The 18,007-nt window shown below is 34.4% G+C and overlaps 2 protein-coding genes across 3 annotated transcripts in view; one reads left to right on the top strand and one right to left on the bottom strand.

The window, feature by feature from the left end:
- The window catches only part of LOC132557145 (meiosis 1 arrest protein-like), a 33,151-nt gene extending 15,464 nt beyond the window's left edge, over nucleotides 1-17,687 (bottom strand). The window contains exons 1-5 of the mRNA XM_060221636.1: nucleotides 17,624-17,687; nucleotides 16,666-16,826; nucleotides 15,290-15,472; nucleotides 4,556-4,669; nucleotides 2,017-2,155 (exon numbers count right to left, since the gene is read on the bottom strand). Coding sequence (XP_060077619.1) covers nucleotides 2,017-2,155; nucleotides 4,556-4,669; nucleotides 15,290-15,472; nucleotides 16,666-16,826; nucleotides 17,624-17,687 — 661 coding nt within the window. The remainder of the gene's footprint in view (nucleotides 1-2,016; nucleotides 2,156-4,555; nucleotides 4,670-15,289; nucleotides 15,473-16,665; nucleotides 16,827-17,623) is intronic.
- On the top strand, nucleotides 6,403-14,786 carry LOC132557138 (sulfotransferase 1B1-like). Of its 2 annotated transcripts, XM_060221628.1 has the most exons (7): nucleotides 6,403-6,478; nucleotides 8,084-8,260; nucleotides 8,715-8,792; nucleotides 9,210-9,485; nucleotides 11,173-11,276; nucleotides 11,772-11,949; nucleotides 12,532-14,786. In XM_060221628.1, exons 2-7 carry the CDS (start codon nucleotides 8,098-8,100, stop codon nucleotides 12,642-12,644), a joined length of 912 nt encoding a protein of 303 aa, XP_060077611.1. In that variant the 5' UTR covers nucleotides 6,403-6,478; nucleotides 8,084-8,097; the 3' UTR covers nucleotides 12,645-14,786. The 2 variants fall into 2 exon arrangements, with proteins under 2 accessions (XP_060077611.1, XP_060077612.1); XM_060221629.1 differs by lacking the exon at nucleotides 8,084-8,260 and having other exon boundaries at nucleotides 6,422-6,478.
- Nucleotides 17,688-18,007: the final 320 nt, after the last annotated feature.

An 18,007-nucleotide genomic window follows, 5' to 3' on the forward strand; every position in this document is an offset into this window, starting at 1 on the left:
GGATGCTGGGGTATTGTTTTAGAATTTATTTGTGCAATAGATGACAATTCAATACAACTATGAAATCAAGGTAACGAAGGAGATATATTTCCTGAAATGACATACAAGATTCATCAATGGACATGAACAGATGCAATGAAGAAATAATAAAAAACCTTAGGCATAAGTTTGATATATTAAGAAAATGTAGAGATATATTAAACGGCATGTGACCGGACATGCGTATACAAGTACAGCTGCAATTTAAGAGGATTGGACAAAATACATTAAGATTAACGAAAAAATGAAAATAGCGCCTGAGGCGGATAAAAGTAATAAGAATAAGAAAAAAATAGCTTTAACGGGTCAAAATGCGTAAAACTTGGATTGATGGATGGATGGATGGATGGATGGATTTTATTAGAAAAAATAATTGTTCAAGGCAGATATGCTTTGCAATGATATACTCCTGTAATAACACATGCTTTGGGTCCGATCGATTGAAGGGAAACGTTGTCAAGAAGAAGAAATTAATCGAATGAACTGAGTCACCACCTCGGTCATTAAAGTCATTAAAACAAATTGTACGAGATGAAACCTTACCTTTCAAAATGTAGCAATATGTGCGAACGATGCTGGAGAGAAATTTAATCTATTCGACAGTACTAACTAATTACAGGGTCAATAAACTTTGGAACAGTCGTCGTAATTAAGAGTATCACTGGCGCCAAAATAAGGTGCGGTAATGACACTGGTCAAGGTTTAAATCCAGATTAACATCAAATCTATATACTCTACAGAAATTATTGGCTGTTACATACATAGTAAAACCTGTTTAAGTAAAGGTCATCCCAGCATGTAATATACATGCAATGTTAGTTTTACAGTTTCACAACGGAGCATTGAAGCGTTACAAAAACTATACGCGTCTGTGATCTGGATTCAGTATATCATTGGTAACAAGGGCCGACGACAAATCAGACAAATTAAGTCTTCCATGTGTTTAACTTTGAAGCTAATTCCAAGTCTTGCTCTTTATTTAAACTGATGCGTCCCCATTGTTTCTTCAATGTTGACAAGGCTATAGTTTAATCAAACCTCTAGTTCATACGACATTATAAATATGTAATTAATGGTGTTTGTATAGTTCCTCTATTGTAACGCCTTTTCTTATATTGAGTACATTTTCAATGAATATCATGATTCCTTGTATTCTATACAGCCATCAGTGTGTTTTACACAAATAGTTCGCAAGCTTATCTTCTACAAAGACTGAGATAAAAAGATGTTTCCATATTGTGTATAATGTTCAGGTAACCTCTATTCTAGTAAAAACATTCTCTTAGCTTTAGGTTATTGCCAAATACATTTTCAAAATTAAGATTGAGATTTTTACCCAATCGGACAAAAATATCCACAATGGAGAGTGTTTACTTGAAACTCTTTTGCATTTAAATGATAAAAAAAACAACAAATTGTACAAAACACTCACACAAGTGAAAAGCACGTTTTGAACCTAAGGTACAAGTAAATATTGTAGAGCAAAACAATGAATTAAATTGTCAGTTATACTAAAGGTCTGGTTTTCAAACATACAGGCGACCTAGCCAAATCGAAAGTGAAAGAAATAAATGTCAAAATTTAGATGGGAAGGTGAACTTAGCAGATGATTCAGTAAATGTTACAACTTATATTTATTTTATGACTTTAGAAGAATATCGAATACATGTGTATATCCTGAAACGTTCCACCAATCAAATGAGTGAAAACGTGGCATGCACGATACTGCAAATACCAGGAACTTAAAGTCCACCGGCGTTGTCTACCGCTACTACTTGCCGTCTCGAAGTCTTCATTTTCCCTATATGTTCTCTTTTTTTCAATAACGCCGACGTTTCCAAAGTGTAATAATGAAAATAACAATAGAGGAAAAACAAAACCAACACGTAAACTATTTATTGGTTGCTTTATCGGAATCGTCAAACTTCCCATTAATTATCAATTCAATAAGATCTTATATACAATTCGTCATATTACCTGTATCTAAGTGAACAACATCAACAAGACCACTGATTCCACTGTTGTTGGAGGAAGCACTTCCCTGGCTAGTGCACTCATCAGATTGTTCATCAGCCATTGAATCAGTTAGATTAGTTAAAGACACCACTTGAATTCGCTGAACATAGAAGAGGAGGGTTAAAATTTATAATAGTGAAAAAACGATCGCATTGTATGTCGCCACAAGACAACATGCTACAGTAGTGGGAACGTATAATGTTACACACGATATGCAATTTGAGCACGATAGGAAAACTAAACGAAATGTGTCATCGATGTGCGAACGATATGCGGTTCTATCGAAAAGGTGTTGCTATCGTGGTTCATATGAATTCAGAAATCACTTTTGAATAAGTGTGGATAAGGTAAACGTATTTCATATATAGCTGAGTATATTTCCTAATAAGGAATTGATTTAATGGTCAGACAGTTTGTTTGTTCACAAGTTGCCACATCTACCTAGTTGTGTTCGTTACACTAATTTCCAACTTCCGGTCATGGTCTGGTTGTATTTCGATAAAGTCAAATTCAAAATAATCACCGGTCAATATTTAATACACTATGACCGTTTTTTTAGTCATAACTACACCAGTTTTCCGTCTAATTTTCAATCTGTAATATTAATCAACCCCTTTTTTTACCAAACAGCACAAAATGTGCGATCCGATAGCACAATAGTGGCTAGGTAATACACCACTAGATACGATGTGCGGGCGAAGATTTTGGTGCGTTGTACGATATTACAACTGTATAAATCAAATTGCCATTGTTTTCACACCACACTCCAGGTGTTGATGAAATCATTACTTCGTGTAATGTCAGAGCTTGCGAAAATCAGTATTTCTTTTAACGAGATTCATTACGTTTTGAAACTAATTTCTTGACGACATAAGACTATATAAACACCCGATATAAAAATGAAAGTAGGAAACCACTTTCTTGATTAGTGTTTTGTTATCCAAATCTTTCTTCAGTTTTCATTTGTGTAATTCTGGTCTGCCTAGGACAATATATCCATATTTAGAAATATATTTCATAGCATCGTGTACATCGTGTGATAGGATAGGATACTAATATTGATTTTGAATTATTACATTAAATGTTCACATTGCTCCTTCTTTGCAAAGTTCAGAAATCGAGGGAGGGGGCTATACTTTTGAGCTGTGACCCGGCGTACGTCTACTGCCTTGCCAGGGATCTTTACATATCACAGGTATTTAATACTTATCTTGGTAAAGCGGCATGTCATGTATTATAATAACGTCACAAGTATTTCCATTTTGAACTTTGACCGACATTAAAGATAATTTTCTAGGATCTATCACACTTTTTGTCACGTGATCTTTATACATGGGATATTGGTTCATCTCGGCAAGGTCGTGTATCAGAAGTGACTCTGACCTACACCAAAGGAAACGTTTGTCTGGGCTTAATCAACTTAACTATTTACTTCAGTTTCACACTTAGGGTATGTGTCCACCTTGGTAAGGAAATGAAAAACTAGGTCACTCTTTGACCTTTCACCTTCATCAAAGAAAAGGTATGTCAAGACTCTATCTCCGATACTACTGGTCACTGTAACTTCACATTTGGGCTGAAGGTTCACCTTGGTAAGGCAATGTGTCGTGTATCAAACGTTGATCACTCTGACTTACGTATTAATCTATGACACTTCATCACTGCATGTTTTGACCCATGAGCTCTATTTCCTACACTTTTTGCGACTAGAACTTCATACTTGAGGCATGGGTTCAGTTAAAGTATATTCTTGGCATACAATATCACTTTCGTTTAGTGACTGTAATTCGCTAAATTGTCTTGTTTTATTATTCGTATCATGAAATGCACCTGGGAAAAGTTAACAGTACAGCGAAAATAAAGATGCATTAAAACCTTCGACAGGGCATCTAAAAAATAATCTCGAAATATTTTTTTCCGCGAGATGAATATATTTATAGCAGCAAGCTTGTACAAAATTTGATCTGGGGAAATGAAAAGAAAAAATCTTCTCAAAATTAGGATATCACATCTGATCCTCTGACAAGCTATAGTGAATATTTTAAAACCAGTTATATGGATATACATTTAAAACCAGGTGTCGCTTCAGCACTTCTATCAAATAAATTCTCAGTGGTCGAATGAGGACAATATACCGATTTGTAAGAACACATCTTTCTGAGAATTTCAATTACTTTTCAATTAAATAGGCCTTCTTAATGTAAACAATACTGCATTCAATAATCAACAAAATTACACATACGTCCTAGTTTTCATTGGAAAACAAACTTGAATTACATTCTTTTTCCAAGATCTCTTATATGACGTCTGACATATGAAATCAGCAGATAGCATTGATAATGTAAAAAGGATGGATTTGGAGCATCACAAATATTCTTTTTAAAACAAAGTTGATTTGAAAAGAGTGAAACCTTAACGTCTGATACATTTTTAGTTACACATATGTCTTTCGTCTTTTTACGCTGCAGATTTAAAACGACATAATGATATTTATACTCACTTTGAGGGCTTCTAAAGCCAATGACGAGATTGCATCTTCAATTTGTTTCTGTATGGACTCTGCTTTCCGACAGGACACTATAATTACTTCCAACTGGTTACAAAGTCCTCCTTGCTGTAAAATTGAACATATCTCAAAAATCTATATTATAGTGAGCAAGACATTCAAAGTATGAATGGCTTAAATAAAGGCTCATTCACTTTTACAAATTACTTTCATCATAGTTAATTGAGTAATTACGGAACTTTCCAAAAACATCTTATGTTTTTATCATAAATTTCTTACATTGATATAAGGCGTTTTTCTTCAATAGAACTTCTCACTTTTTCACAGTACAACATATTTTCCAACCATATAAGAAAGTAAAATGCCACGTGTTACAGTTATAGAATCCAACAAGGGACTCGTTCACCCTGTATCATTCACGCAAACACATTCTATTGGCAGGACGTTAAAATATGCAAAGATGAACCATTCAATTAAAATCTAACAACAGTATACAATTTTTTCAAAAATCGCATTATGAATTCCTGTTGGTAAGGGGAGCACATCCCATTGTTTCGACTTTGTAAAGTAACTGTGAGCCCGTCTCCTTACTATATTACGGATAAAATACCATGACAATAGGCTCTTCTTACAGTTCATAAATAGTTGATGATCTTTCGGTGTGTTTATACTGTTCTCTTGGAATCTGTTGAAATCTTTTCATTTTAAAGCAACAATAATGTCATTTAGTTAACTAAGCTTATAAGTGTTATCTTTGCTACTATTTATAATGCGATAGATTACACAATCAAGAAAACTGGAAAGATTTTCTGTCAAGCATGCCTAGCTTTAAATATCTAGACCTTTTGACCTTGAATGTGAATCATCCGTTTGTACAAATTTGAACGTCCTTACCCCAGCATGCTGCTAGCCAAATATCACAACTAAGGGCTTGTTGGCTATAAAGAAGTAGCCGATATTAGATAATTTACCCCAGTATGCTGCTGGCCAAATATCAAAATTCTGGTCAAATATCATAGCTCTGGCTTCTTGGTTATTTCAGAAAATTTATCACATTTCATCCATAACCTGTAACCTTGAAAGAGACCTCGTGCCATTCATGGTTTCATAAGGTATGAATAATGGAAGTCAATTCTTTTTCATTAATGCTTCCCAAGATGATTAACAAAATATGCAGCCTTCGTATGGCAACCATTCAGAAACGAGTGAAAACCATCTGAACTTCCACTGTAACACGATATACAAACTTACTTTATAATCCCGAACCACTACTACACATGTTATAATCATACACAATCTGGGAACTTTTCATGATCTTTATTAACATTGTATATGAAGGCAGTTCAAAATATAAACATGTACATTTATCAATTGATTCCAACACAGCTGCATTGAATCACATGGTATTATACGAGATATACTGCTTAAAGTTAATTCTCGTCGACTACTATCCTGTGTAAGTCAACGACAATCTGCAATGAGACGTGATATATAGGTCATTTATAGCAACTATCTACCGACTGAAAATATCAGCACAGATCTCGCTCACTCATGTGAAATATGTATTGTAAAATCCATTTACTTTTCCGTTAGGCATAATCATTATCACCTGAATTCGTGCCTGTACATTAATATGAATTACTTCAATTTCCACCCACTCAAACATAAAATCTAATGTTTAAGAAGGCCAGAAATTCTCAATTTTATAGAGATAGTTATACAACATTTTCATTTTGAATTATTTTGAGTGAAATTGCGCTGGTAGCATTATGCTTGTGTGTCTTTAAGTACGTCTATAAATAAAATACCAATAGGTGGCGCTGATTTTGTTATATAGGTCATATCTCAACAAGCAATAGCACATGTACCTATCATCTTGGCAAAGGAGGACTTACTTTGATGATAAACATTAAACAGGTAAGATTAAATAGGACTTTTCTTTCTCTGTGATTACACATTACAGCCTATGAAAACACATATCTGTGCGAGTATATTTGTATTGTAGTTTGTACTGATTCCGTTCATGTAATGCATACATTACATTGCTACCCAAATTGTATATGTGCATTCAAATGTATATGTATCCTGTATGATTCACCCCTGGCAAATGGCATTCATAAAGCTGCTTATTGTATCCACCTCAAGTGATGCCACGATATATGTATACAATGTTTCAAAATGAGCATTCCAATACGATCTTAACCTGTTTTCAGTAAGTAAGTGCAAACTTAGCGTAAAAAAGATATTTACGAGGAAGTATGTGTACCTACGCATTTGTTAATAATCAAGCATTCAACCATGTTAGCTGTTACATGATGTAACCATTGTTTAGTGAATGCGATAATCGTAAACACCAGGCTACATGCATGCAATTTATATAAGTATGTACAGTCATTCTGATATCTGTCTTCTAGACCAGTCCACATACATGCATTTTTATATAGATATATACAATCATTTTTACATCTGTCTTCGAGACCAGTCCACATATATGCATTTTCATATAGATATGCACAATCATTCTGATATCTGTCTTCTAGACCAGTCCACATACATGTATTTTTATATAGATATTTAAAATCATTCTGATATTTGTCTTCTAGACCAATCCACCCTACATGCATTTTTATATAGATATTTACAATCATTCTTATATCTGTCTTCTAGACCAGTCCACATACATGCATTTTGTGTATTTCAAACTAACTCTCATATTATGGAGGTTTTATCAATGAATCTGTGTCCTTTGACGGAAACCTCGTTGTTGCCCCTTTCCCCCTTGATGTGTCATATGAGTCCGTTCATGGCGTTCACGACTGTTTGTTTGTTTGCTTTTATCTCTCATATCTTATATCTCATCCAGTTTTTCACCAGTTAACATGACTACTGTATCAGGTTAGCTATCACAGGTAAGAAATCACTCCACTGTCAACTTAAGCTGTACAGCATAAATAGGACGACTCTAGTTATCATCGTGTAAATAATCAAACCAATTTTACTGGCTGTGAGTAGGAAAGTTTTAAACGGAAATCTCTGATTTTTATACACTACTACGGTGACTAAATTGAAGATGGTTAAAGTAGGTTCGCAGAACGTCCCAAATTGATCAAAGAGGAAATATCCACAAAGTTTTAATGGGTTGAATAACATGTCGATACTGTCAACTACGTTCAAATACGATCAATATGACTGGTGTACGATAGGGTCTACCTTGTGCGTGAGTGAACATAACATTTGACCGTGGTTTTAATCGAACAGCAAAATGTATGGATAATAATATAAAAGTCTATACCTGTTCATTTATGAATAAAGAATATTGTTTATATATTGTGATATATTATATCACTATACACTGGTTGATATATTTATGAACACGTTTGTAGTACAAAATAAAGTAACTGATGTCACAAGTTACATGTAAAATTATAGCTACTATCAAGATGATTCCCAGTGATAATCCTACAATCGTACTTAACAATCAAAACTACAATCGCAAAATTGACATCTATCGTCTTCTTTTAGGTATCAAATCAACAATGTCTTCGAAACGTGAACACTGCAGTGTGTTTCCAGTATACGATGGTTACATTTTACCGAGCTTTCCGCCTCTACTTCCTGTACCAGATAAACAAATGGCTGCTGTCAGAGACTTTGAATCAAAAGATAGCGATATCTTAATCTGCAGTATCCCCAAAACAGGTAGAACGACCATGGTGTTTCAGTTTTCATGTATTAAAAAGTATAATTACACTCAAATTATACATTGTGTTCTCATTTGCAAACGTAACTGTTTTCACATGTGTTGTCCACGGTTTAAATGACGGGTGTCGATGACGATGTCTAAACCATTTTTTTGTCCTAATTTTCCCCCTGTTTCATCGATCTTGAGTTTAAATTTTTGTTCACGTGTTTGTATTTTCTGGTCGTTCCCAATGCTGTGTGATATCAAGATTTTGCCGTGATATTTACGGATATATTAAAGGTAAAACAACTTAAAAGAGTTTTGAATTAGCAATGTTTACAGTTACATATCTATTCAAAGTTAAAATCAAATTGACTAGAAAAATTAGCAAACATCTATAAACTTATAAGGCCTTTATATTCTTACCATAAATGAATTACAACTTATCTATTTTTCACTTTGCATTTACAGGTACTAATTGGTGCTATGAAATATTGTCAATGCTGGTACAAGGACACGCCACGTATGCCAAGGGGGCTAAAATAGCGGGTATGTTTAATTCAAACCTTTTTAAAGCTTAAATATTTTTAAATAAAATATAAATCCAATAAAACGTATTTCCCTTCGCAATAAAATGTCTATATTAAGATACTAAAGCTGAAATGTTATTTTCCTTTTTTGTGACATTGTATGCTTTATGTTTACGTAAAAACAATATATAAAGTAAAGTGTGCAATAAACATACATTTAAGGTTATTACTGTTTATTTATATTTCTTTTTTCTTAATATACGACATAAATTTCTCAACAATAGGAATTATTTCAATTTGTCAAGGAATTGTCATGACTCCCTATCATAGGGTAGTAATAAAATAACACGAGTAATAATAATAAAAGTATACTATATTATTGAAAAGAGGCGTTAGACTTATAAAAATGCCGAATAAAATTGCATCGATCATTCAGGTATGCTGGAAGCCGTAGAGGACTTCTCAAAATTGGACGAGTTAAAGTCCCCTCGTATTCTGAGTACGCATGTTCCATTTCGCCATCTACCAAAGCAGCACTTGGAAAAGGGGTGCAAAATAATCCTCTCTCGTCGCAATCCTAAAGATGTCTTCGTATCTTGGTATAACCACTCGAAACATGACGAGCGTATTTCTAATCCCAGTACATCAGAGGATGAAGAATTTCCCGGAACTTGGGAGCACTTCCTCAAAGATCAGATGGAAAACAAACATAGTATGTTCCCTTTCAATTTCATACAGTCACTAGTCATTAGTATTGGTGCATTTCGGCGACGTGATTTATGTTTCAGCTGAAAATTCATGAGGGGGGATATTTAAAAGTTGAATATCTCAATAAACAAATAAGGTAATTACATGCAAATTTTACACTAAGTACACTTGGTAATCTCACTGGCAGTGAATTGTACAGATTCCGAATATAGCACCAAAGGCAAACTTGACCATATGTCATTTACAACTCTGACAGTCGAGTTTTCATAGTTTTCCACCCGTGTTCACTCACATTAAGATCTGCACTTTGGGATGGCCACGTAAACTTCTGACATTATTGAATGTTTTCCATTCGGTAGCTTTCCCCGAGACATGACACGGCGTGTTATCTTGTAAAATCCTGTGTGTAATTGCATAATGTCTCGCAACAACAGGCCTTATATGTTCTTCCAGAATGGAAATATACTTATCAGTGTTTATTTTTCCATCAACAGATGTATGTGTTCTGACGCCAAAATAAGAAATGCATCCCAAAAACATCGCCGAGAAACACACATTTCGAGCAGTGTTTGATACAACCTTCACAAAGTCGGGATGTAACTACTCACTTGTTTTCCTCCATACAAACACTTTCTGTCAGCACCGAGTTTTTTGTTTGTTTCATCATTCAATATCATTATTTGACCAATTATTTGCAACTGTCCAATGAAGTTTTGGCCAACAAAAGTGAAGCCGTCATTCCTTGTTTACATGTCCAATGGTACTTTTCTTTAAAACAGTTCACATTTGAAATCCAAACTCAAAAAGTCTTCTTCTAACATTTCTTATTGGCAAATTACCTATCGGAGCATTATCATAAAGTGAAGTCACATCATTTTAAGTCCCTCTTCTATTGTTCTTAAACGATCCGAATGATCCTACCATCACATCTGATTTTCTGCCCCGCCCACTTCTCGGTAAAATTTCTATGCTTTCCTTCTCATGGAACCACTTTAAAAAATCCGATCAGTTCTTGGTTTAAGTTCTAAAAAACATTTTTTGTCAAAATAACATTTTAAACAATTTTACAATGTCTTTTTTAGCTGCTGTGTCAATTCGGGGTCTTTGGGAGCCATCGACTGGCAGACGACATTATAAACACAGAGTAGGGGTACAACACTATTTCATTGTACATGTATACAAACTGTCGTATATCCTGCGAATTGTTCCGTTATAAGTTTCGTCAGAATATGTGCTGTTTGGAAAAAGATAGATCTGAAAACAATAGGAATTCACTAAATCTACTTAATGACGTCATTTTTATGAGCCAATACGTATGGTCAGTGACTGTATATTTAGGTTCAAAGTATTAAGCACACACCCTCCAATTCAATTTCCTCGTGAAAAAAGTATATTTATCGAGATCTTATTTAAATGTAAATCATTTCCAATAACAAACATATAAAAAAATTGCTAAAGGTAGTGTCCAAATAAGGAAATGTCAAAATAGAGATAAGCGACCATGGCATTGTATCATGGTCATTCGAGATGGATTTCGTTTTCTCATAAAATTCTGTATACGGATCATCATCCTGTCTGATCACATAGGGTTCTACCACATAACGTAATATCTGATATTTCTAAATCAATTCCATTTGTGATGGTTCATATTGGATCTTTTATTGATGCTTTTCTTCATCTCTTGTTTTCAGATTTCTACGATGGTTTCTTTAATTACGAGAAGGCGTGGGATGAAGCCATCAGGACAAAACAAGTCACAAATGTGCATACGATTTTCTATGAGGAACTTAAGAGGGTATGGCTACTATTCGTTCAACTGATCTGTCGATTATATATAAGACTAATGTATTCTCATATTACATATATGTTAATACAGTACGCCTATTTTAAACAAAAGTAAATGAATATATCTTCTTCTAATCCTTTCCAATAAGTGTATTGAAAATTATTCATTAAAAAGTTTTATAGTTGGCAACTGCAAGATTGGTAGACCATAATGACGTGACACAATTCTAGATTTGAGTTGTGTTTCATGTCTTACATGTCGCTTTGTATAGCATGCGGTGGTCGTGGCATTTGGAAAGTTCCTTTGTACGAATAGCTTAAAAACAATTCATCTTGGTGCTCAATAAACTATCAAATGGTCCCCATGCACTTACATGTCCTGAGTAGGGATAGGGAAAAGGCAACAAGTAAAAACATGTATTTACCTCGAAAAAAAAGTATGAAAAACATTACTTTTTTTCATTTTGTTTGTTTATGTAAGAATATATATGTATTTCTCTTGCAGGATCCAGTGACAGAAATCAAACGCCTTGCTAAGCATCTAGAGCTGCCTGAAGACGATGAACTCGCGAAGGAAATTGCAGATAAATGCTCATTCAAAAAGTTCTTGGATGCAGTAGTCACTATAAAAACCGGTCCAGTGAAGATTGTGGAAGGCGGAAATCATTTCCTTTTTAGGAAAGGTAAATATCTAATACGTCAAAAACTCAGTCTATTCAAACCACTCAAGCATATAAGGATAACGACAGAGATAACGAAATATTTCAGTCACGTGACGTAAAACCATAGCAAGCAGCTCATATTCCTAATTCGCTTTCTTCCTGTCATTTTTGCCGTTTGACCGATTTGAACTTCCGGAGCTAGTGACATATTTAGGTTATCTAATCGTTGATGTTTTGATTAGTACGACATTATTATTATACTGTTGATCATGAACGTTTGTAGATCGCTGATGAATGTACAGGAGAGTAAAATTGAGGCTATATCATTGCTATCGATATCAATGAATCTGGCGCCAGTTACTTGGAAACATTTTCTTCTGGTTTGTAATGTCAATAGAATATAAGTTCTTATGAGTTCTGGCTCTGATCTAATGGTTGTGTTATACGTAAGGACTTGTATTCTATCTTTCGTCCGTTTTTTGGTTTGTTGTCAATATAAATACACTACCTGTGTGTAGATTGTACGAATCACAACTGATAAAGTTAGATTGATGAATTAAATATAGAATGCAAGATCTACATTAACATTTCTGGTCCTCACAGGAATTGTTGGAGACTGGAAGAACTGGTTTACCGTAGCACAAAACGAAAAGTTTAACGAGTTCCTGGACAAGCAACTGAAAGGAACGTCTCTGAAATATACATATGAACTTTGAGAAGCTTATGAACGTTTATCACAATGTTATGCACATGTAATCCAGTATATGTGAAATAATATAAAAATGTAGCTTATACTTAGCATTGATTGTATACTCTGGTGTTTATACATGATGTCCTCAAACGTTTATTCTTGTTAAGATTTTTCCTATTATTTTCTAGTGTTTATCACTATACTGGTAGATAGATGTTATTCCAGAATTTTAGATAATCAGTGAAGCATTATATCTAAATTATATTCAGTACAACTTGTACTTAAACAAAGAATCAATCTGAGGCGACAGACTCATTAAACTGAACATGTAGTAAAAGTATCACTGGGCAGACCTTACGTCTTTAGGTCATGAAACTGATCCGACAAAGAAGGTAGAACTGTTCCATAGCTAGGTTTACGAGTGCTGATGTTCGACTTTTTACAAAGTTTGCTTCATTTACATTTTTCATTGGTAATCATAGGGAGGTCAAGTACAATAATACTCTATCAAACTCTGGCATCAATCCTATTCATTGATCATGCAGAATAAACACAGGATTACTGAATTATGTTTGTTTGTAAACAACGTTATAGCCGCCAGCGAACTACCTTGTTGATAATTGATCAGTCTATCGATACTAGATTATGGTCAAATATCCGTTACATATATAATAAACACCAAATTAATTATACCTTAATTATAAGATTTTGCATATTACCTGATGAAATCGCATATTGTTCTCAAAGTAATCTTTAACTCTTGTTGTGGTCAGTAATTAGAGTGATGGTCAAACAATGACCATATGTCAAAGATATCATCAATTGGGGCAGCTGGTACTCAGCCGTGAATATTACGGGGTTTTTTTTCTAATCTTAACCTACGAATTTCTTCCGCAATTACAGTGTTCACTGAAAACTGTATGTCAGATTTAACGTCATTCGAAGTCTCGCAAAAGTTTCTTTTTCCTTCATATCTTCGTTCTGTAAAATTTCTCCGCTATTTTGAAAATACTAAAACAAAAATTTACTTTTCATTCAAAAATTTAAGGAATACATAATTGAATGTAGTATTTTCTCTTGTAAAGATTAAACATGCATCGTTACAGTATATCAAGGATTCGTAAGGTACCTTTCTGATGACCGGTGTCTTATCCAGGTATCTATTTCTTCAATACAACTCAAATCAAGTCAGTAATATCCAAATTAACTAGTAGATTGACATCCGAACTCGAAATTGATAGATAAGGAACAGGATCAGAATAAATCACCACCTATCAAAACTGTCGGTAAGACAACTACAGGAACTAAATGCATACCGAAAACGAAGGGAAGGACAGAACACATAGATACACTAAAACAAAAACCACTAGGTACCGAAGAAAATCCACAACAAAACAGCGAAACCGAACAACGGGAAAGGCACTAATAGAACACGGTAACAAAACGGACAAAATACAGGAGCCTACAAGATAAGGAATCAAAAGGAAATACATATTTCAAAAAAGCAAAGCAAAGTAAACAAAAAGGGAAGGGACAGTAACCATAGAGACATCAAAACAAATGAAAGACAACAATAGGAAGGTGTGATACTGAAGGCAGCACAAGAACAGATATTGAGGATAGGCTGAGGAACCACCAGAAAAAGAACTTTAATCGAAAATTTGTAGACTTTTCATATTTTCAGGGTATTTCAAAATGTAAAAAGATATCGGATTTTCGTTTCGGATGGATTCTCAAATTTTTTTCTTTTTTTTTCTTTTTTTATATAAAAAAATAATCAAACTAGAATCGGAAAAGTGAGATATAAAATTAAGTGGTGGTATGTCTATTATTTTAATCATTTTTTAGAAAAATTCTACGTGGTATATATTATCATGTCGGGTATTCAGTGCCTTATTTATTAATGATGAACATTGCTTGAAACAGATCGTGTCAAATAAGTCACTTTTCTCACTGGGCATCAAACTATCGTAAATTATCCTATAATTTCAGATGTATTCTATTAAAATTAATATGCATATTATGTATACCTATGTGTTTGTTATCGTCGGAAACCCTAGAGCCTGTCGTTTGAGTCAAACGACAGAGCACAGTCTCGCGGGTTTCCGACAAGCTATGTTTGTATAGATATATATATACTTCACAAATAAAATAAGTCAACTTTAAATGGGCGTTTCCCTAATGATATTTTATCAAAAATCAAACAAACAAACGCTTACAATGATATCATTAAATCAACAAAAGATACCGACAGGTCAACAGAATCTTAATTCAAATCTGGATCTTCTAAAAGGAGGACAGAATATGAAAAAAAGAAAACTTTACATGGAGACCTCTGAAAGAGTCGCAGAAGATAAGACCATGTGTTCATGAAGGGGAAGTGTCTTCTGTTTCATCGACGATACTCGCCAATCGGGGTAAGAAATGCTGTGTTCCCTAACATACAATCTAACGGTAAAACATGTCAAACTTTCTATCGCTCTCGGAAACTGAATGTTTTCCAATGAGATAATGATCGATACCATTTGTGAAACAGCCGTACTCTTCATCAACCTGCTTCTCCCGAAATCCTTTGTTGTGATTTTGATTATAACTACAGTTATATCTGTTACAATATATCACTCAATAATGTTTGCACAAAACAAGAAATATGGGCACCAGCAAACGTACCTGTACCATGTTGTGCGTCTGTCTCTGAAAATGTGCGCATGCCTCCTGTAGACCCTGAACCACACAACCCTTACCACCGGACACAGTCTGGTTCCTTGCATCGCCTATAGCCGTTCTCAGGTCTGTACAAGCCTGCTGTAGCCTCACAAAGTTATTTTTAACGTAGGACAGTGGGAGCAACAACTGAAATATAAAAAAGTCACTTCCGGAGATTTTTTTTTCTATATATCAAATGGATTTTATAATCAAACTAGTTTTTATCATATAATGAAAATATTCATAGGCATCAAATTTTAGAAATGTTTTGATTACACAACGGAAAGCTAGGAGATAAAATGTAATAAAAAATGGTGTTTAAGGACTGAGATGAATCTGTTTTAAACTGATGACGTCATGAAAAAACATCAAGAACATACCAACATGTCAACATACGCATAGTCCAAACTCAATTTCCATAAAAATGTGGCAAAATATGAACAGAAGAAAGAATTACACTGAGACTCCAGAAAAAAATACAAGTAGAATAAGACTAAGTGTTCCGGAAGAGTAAGCGCTTTCTGCTTCAACAACGACACCCGCCATGGAAATCTTGGTCATTCTGACGTAGTAACGTCACGTTCACAAATGAGAACTAGGTATAAAACAAAGGAACCAACAGGCTTACTAACGAGCATCAAAAAAGTCATTTTTTAACGAGACGATCATTTCCTCGCGACCAGAGTTCAGGAGGTCGAGCGCACGAAATCATCAAATCCGAAAGATGACATATTTTTAACAATCTCTATTGTATTGTGTTGTATATCTTCATTCTGAGTCTACGACTCTTAGCAAGAATTCGTTTGACCCCGTCAACTAATGTAATTAAAACAAACTTAGTTGTTAATCATCAAAAGCATTAGCGCTTCAGATGAAGACATTTCGATGTTCTCAGACTTTATTATCTGCATTCCCGAGAAAACTTATCGTTGTTTGGTTTCTTCATTTGCTCACCGTTATATTAAAATTTGTCTGCAGTCGTTCCATTACAACAACAGTAGTAGATTGTCACTATAACGAAAAGCAATATTAATACAACAGGGCCCGCTGTATTGTGACATCACAAAGGTCTTGCTGGCCATTCCATGCTTAGGCTGTTCACGTAACTGGCTTTACTCCTTCGTATGAGATGAACATTTTTGTTAAATTCAACCAGGAACCTACTGAATATTCCCGGTATTGCATAAAAAATGTTGGTAACGTAAAGATAAATACAAGCAGTATTATTCCAAGAAACCATTCATTGGCTTTCAAGTGCAGTTATATCGACTGTAACTACATTCAAAAACACTTTATACCTTAAATACCATCATCATCACAAGAACCCTCTATAAACTGACCTCTGGGTAGGAAGTAAGTACCAGCATGCTAAGAAATGGCATCCTTGACGGTCCTCCTATGTTACAGGCCATCGAGAGGACATTCTCTAAGCTGGCACACAAGTCCTCCGCTACAGGGAGATTTGGCAAAGGAGGCGAAGCGTCGAGCAAAAATGTCCGCGCTATAAAAAACACAATTTTCGTTAACGCTAAGATGTCACTCTGGTGTTATTTGAAAGCAGAATTTTTATTTGAAGTTACTTTTATTTATATTCATATTTGCAAGCTTACGTAGACTTGTAGATAAACATAATACATATGTTTTATTGAACATTTTGTCAGTTATCATTCAAAGTAGATAGCGCTGGTTGTGGACCCATTATCGTGATTTTTAATGCTACAGACAAGTACAGTGCATTTGCAATTTTTGTGATTTTAAAGACAAAATGATGACACTTACAACTATGATCTACCAATCCCAATGATATCGCTAGGTGTTAGTATAATCGGAGGGAATTAGAACAGTGCTATATAAAGCTTTCCTTCACTTGTTATCATTAAAAAAATGTCTGATTGCATCGTCATGGTCGTCATGGTAATGTAGGCGATAAATAAAAAATCAAGACCCTTCAATAGCAGACATTTTGATAAAAATTTCATTTCTAAAAGCAGCTACAGTAAGATTCGCCTTTGCACTGACAACCATTTCTTTTCTCTAAATGTGATAATGGCTATTTATTTATTTTGTAAATCAAAACGACTGTATTTTCCACAAAAGGCTAATCACCATACACACACGCCTTCACACAAAAAAAAATATGATGATGATTTAAAAATCACGTCATACGATAACGCGTTACCAACAAATCAAATTACAGTATCATGTATATATGTGCCTGTACATACAATAACTGACAAGTTGATTTTCCATATCATCTCGTTTAATATATATATATACATAGTTTATGCTATTACCCACCTGGTTGTTTTCCGAGTAAAGTTCTATAGTTGTTTTGTTTGTCTAACAATGTCGCCCGATTCATCTTGAAATAGGTTAGATTTCCCTACTCCATAGCCTGGTCGCTGTTTATAAAAGAATTTCAACAGTGTATAAAATTGTCAAGGAAAATCGCAATATCCAAACTAATTACCAATGAAAAGTCAATTCAAATTGGATATGACATCACTTAGTCACAGCACAGACCATATCAGGGAGATCATTGTGCCAGAATAATTTTGAAGTAAAGTTCGAATTGTAAAAAGCGAATTTCTGAAGTCATTCGTCATTCACATTATCATGACAAGCTAGTTTACATGAATAAAGGGACATAACTCGTACAACTGGAGAAACACGACAGCGTAC

The sequence above is a fragment of the Ylistrum balloti genome, unplaced genomic scaffold, assembly GCF_031769215.1.
Source record: "Ylistrum balloti isolate Yb309-2 unplaced genomic scaffold, AGI_CSIRO_Ybal_v1 Utg370630, whole genome shotgun sequence".
Classification (NCBI taxonomy): domain Eukaryota; kingdom Metazoa; phylum Mollusca; class Bivalvia; order Pectinida; family Pectinidae; genus Ylistrum; species Ylistrum balloti.

Bases quoted from the DNA above. Each gene is read 5' to 3' on its own strand.
- LOC132557138 (XM_060221628.1), top strand. From the start codon at position 8,098: ATGTCTTCGAAACGTGAACACTGCAGTGTGTTTCCAGTATACGATGGT. The intron at 9,486-11,172 runs GTATGTTCCCTT...TCTTGTTTTCAG, and splicing joins TCAGATGGAAAACAAACATA to ATTTCTACGATGGTTTCTTT. The intron at 11,277-11,771 runs GTATGGCTACTA...TTTCTCTTGCAG, and splicing joins TCTATGAGGAACTTAAGAGG to GATCCAGTGACAGAAATCAA.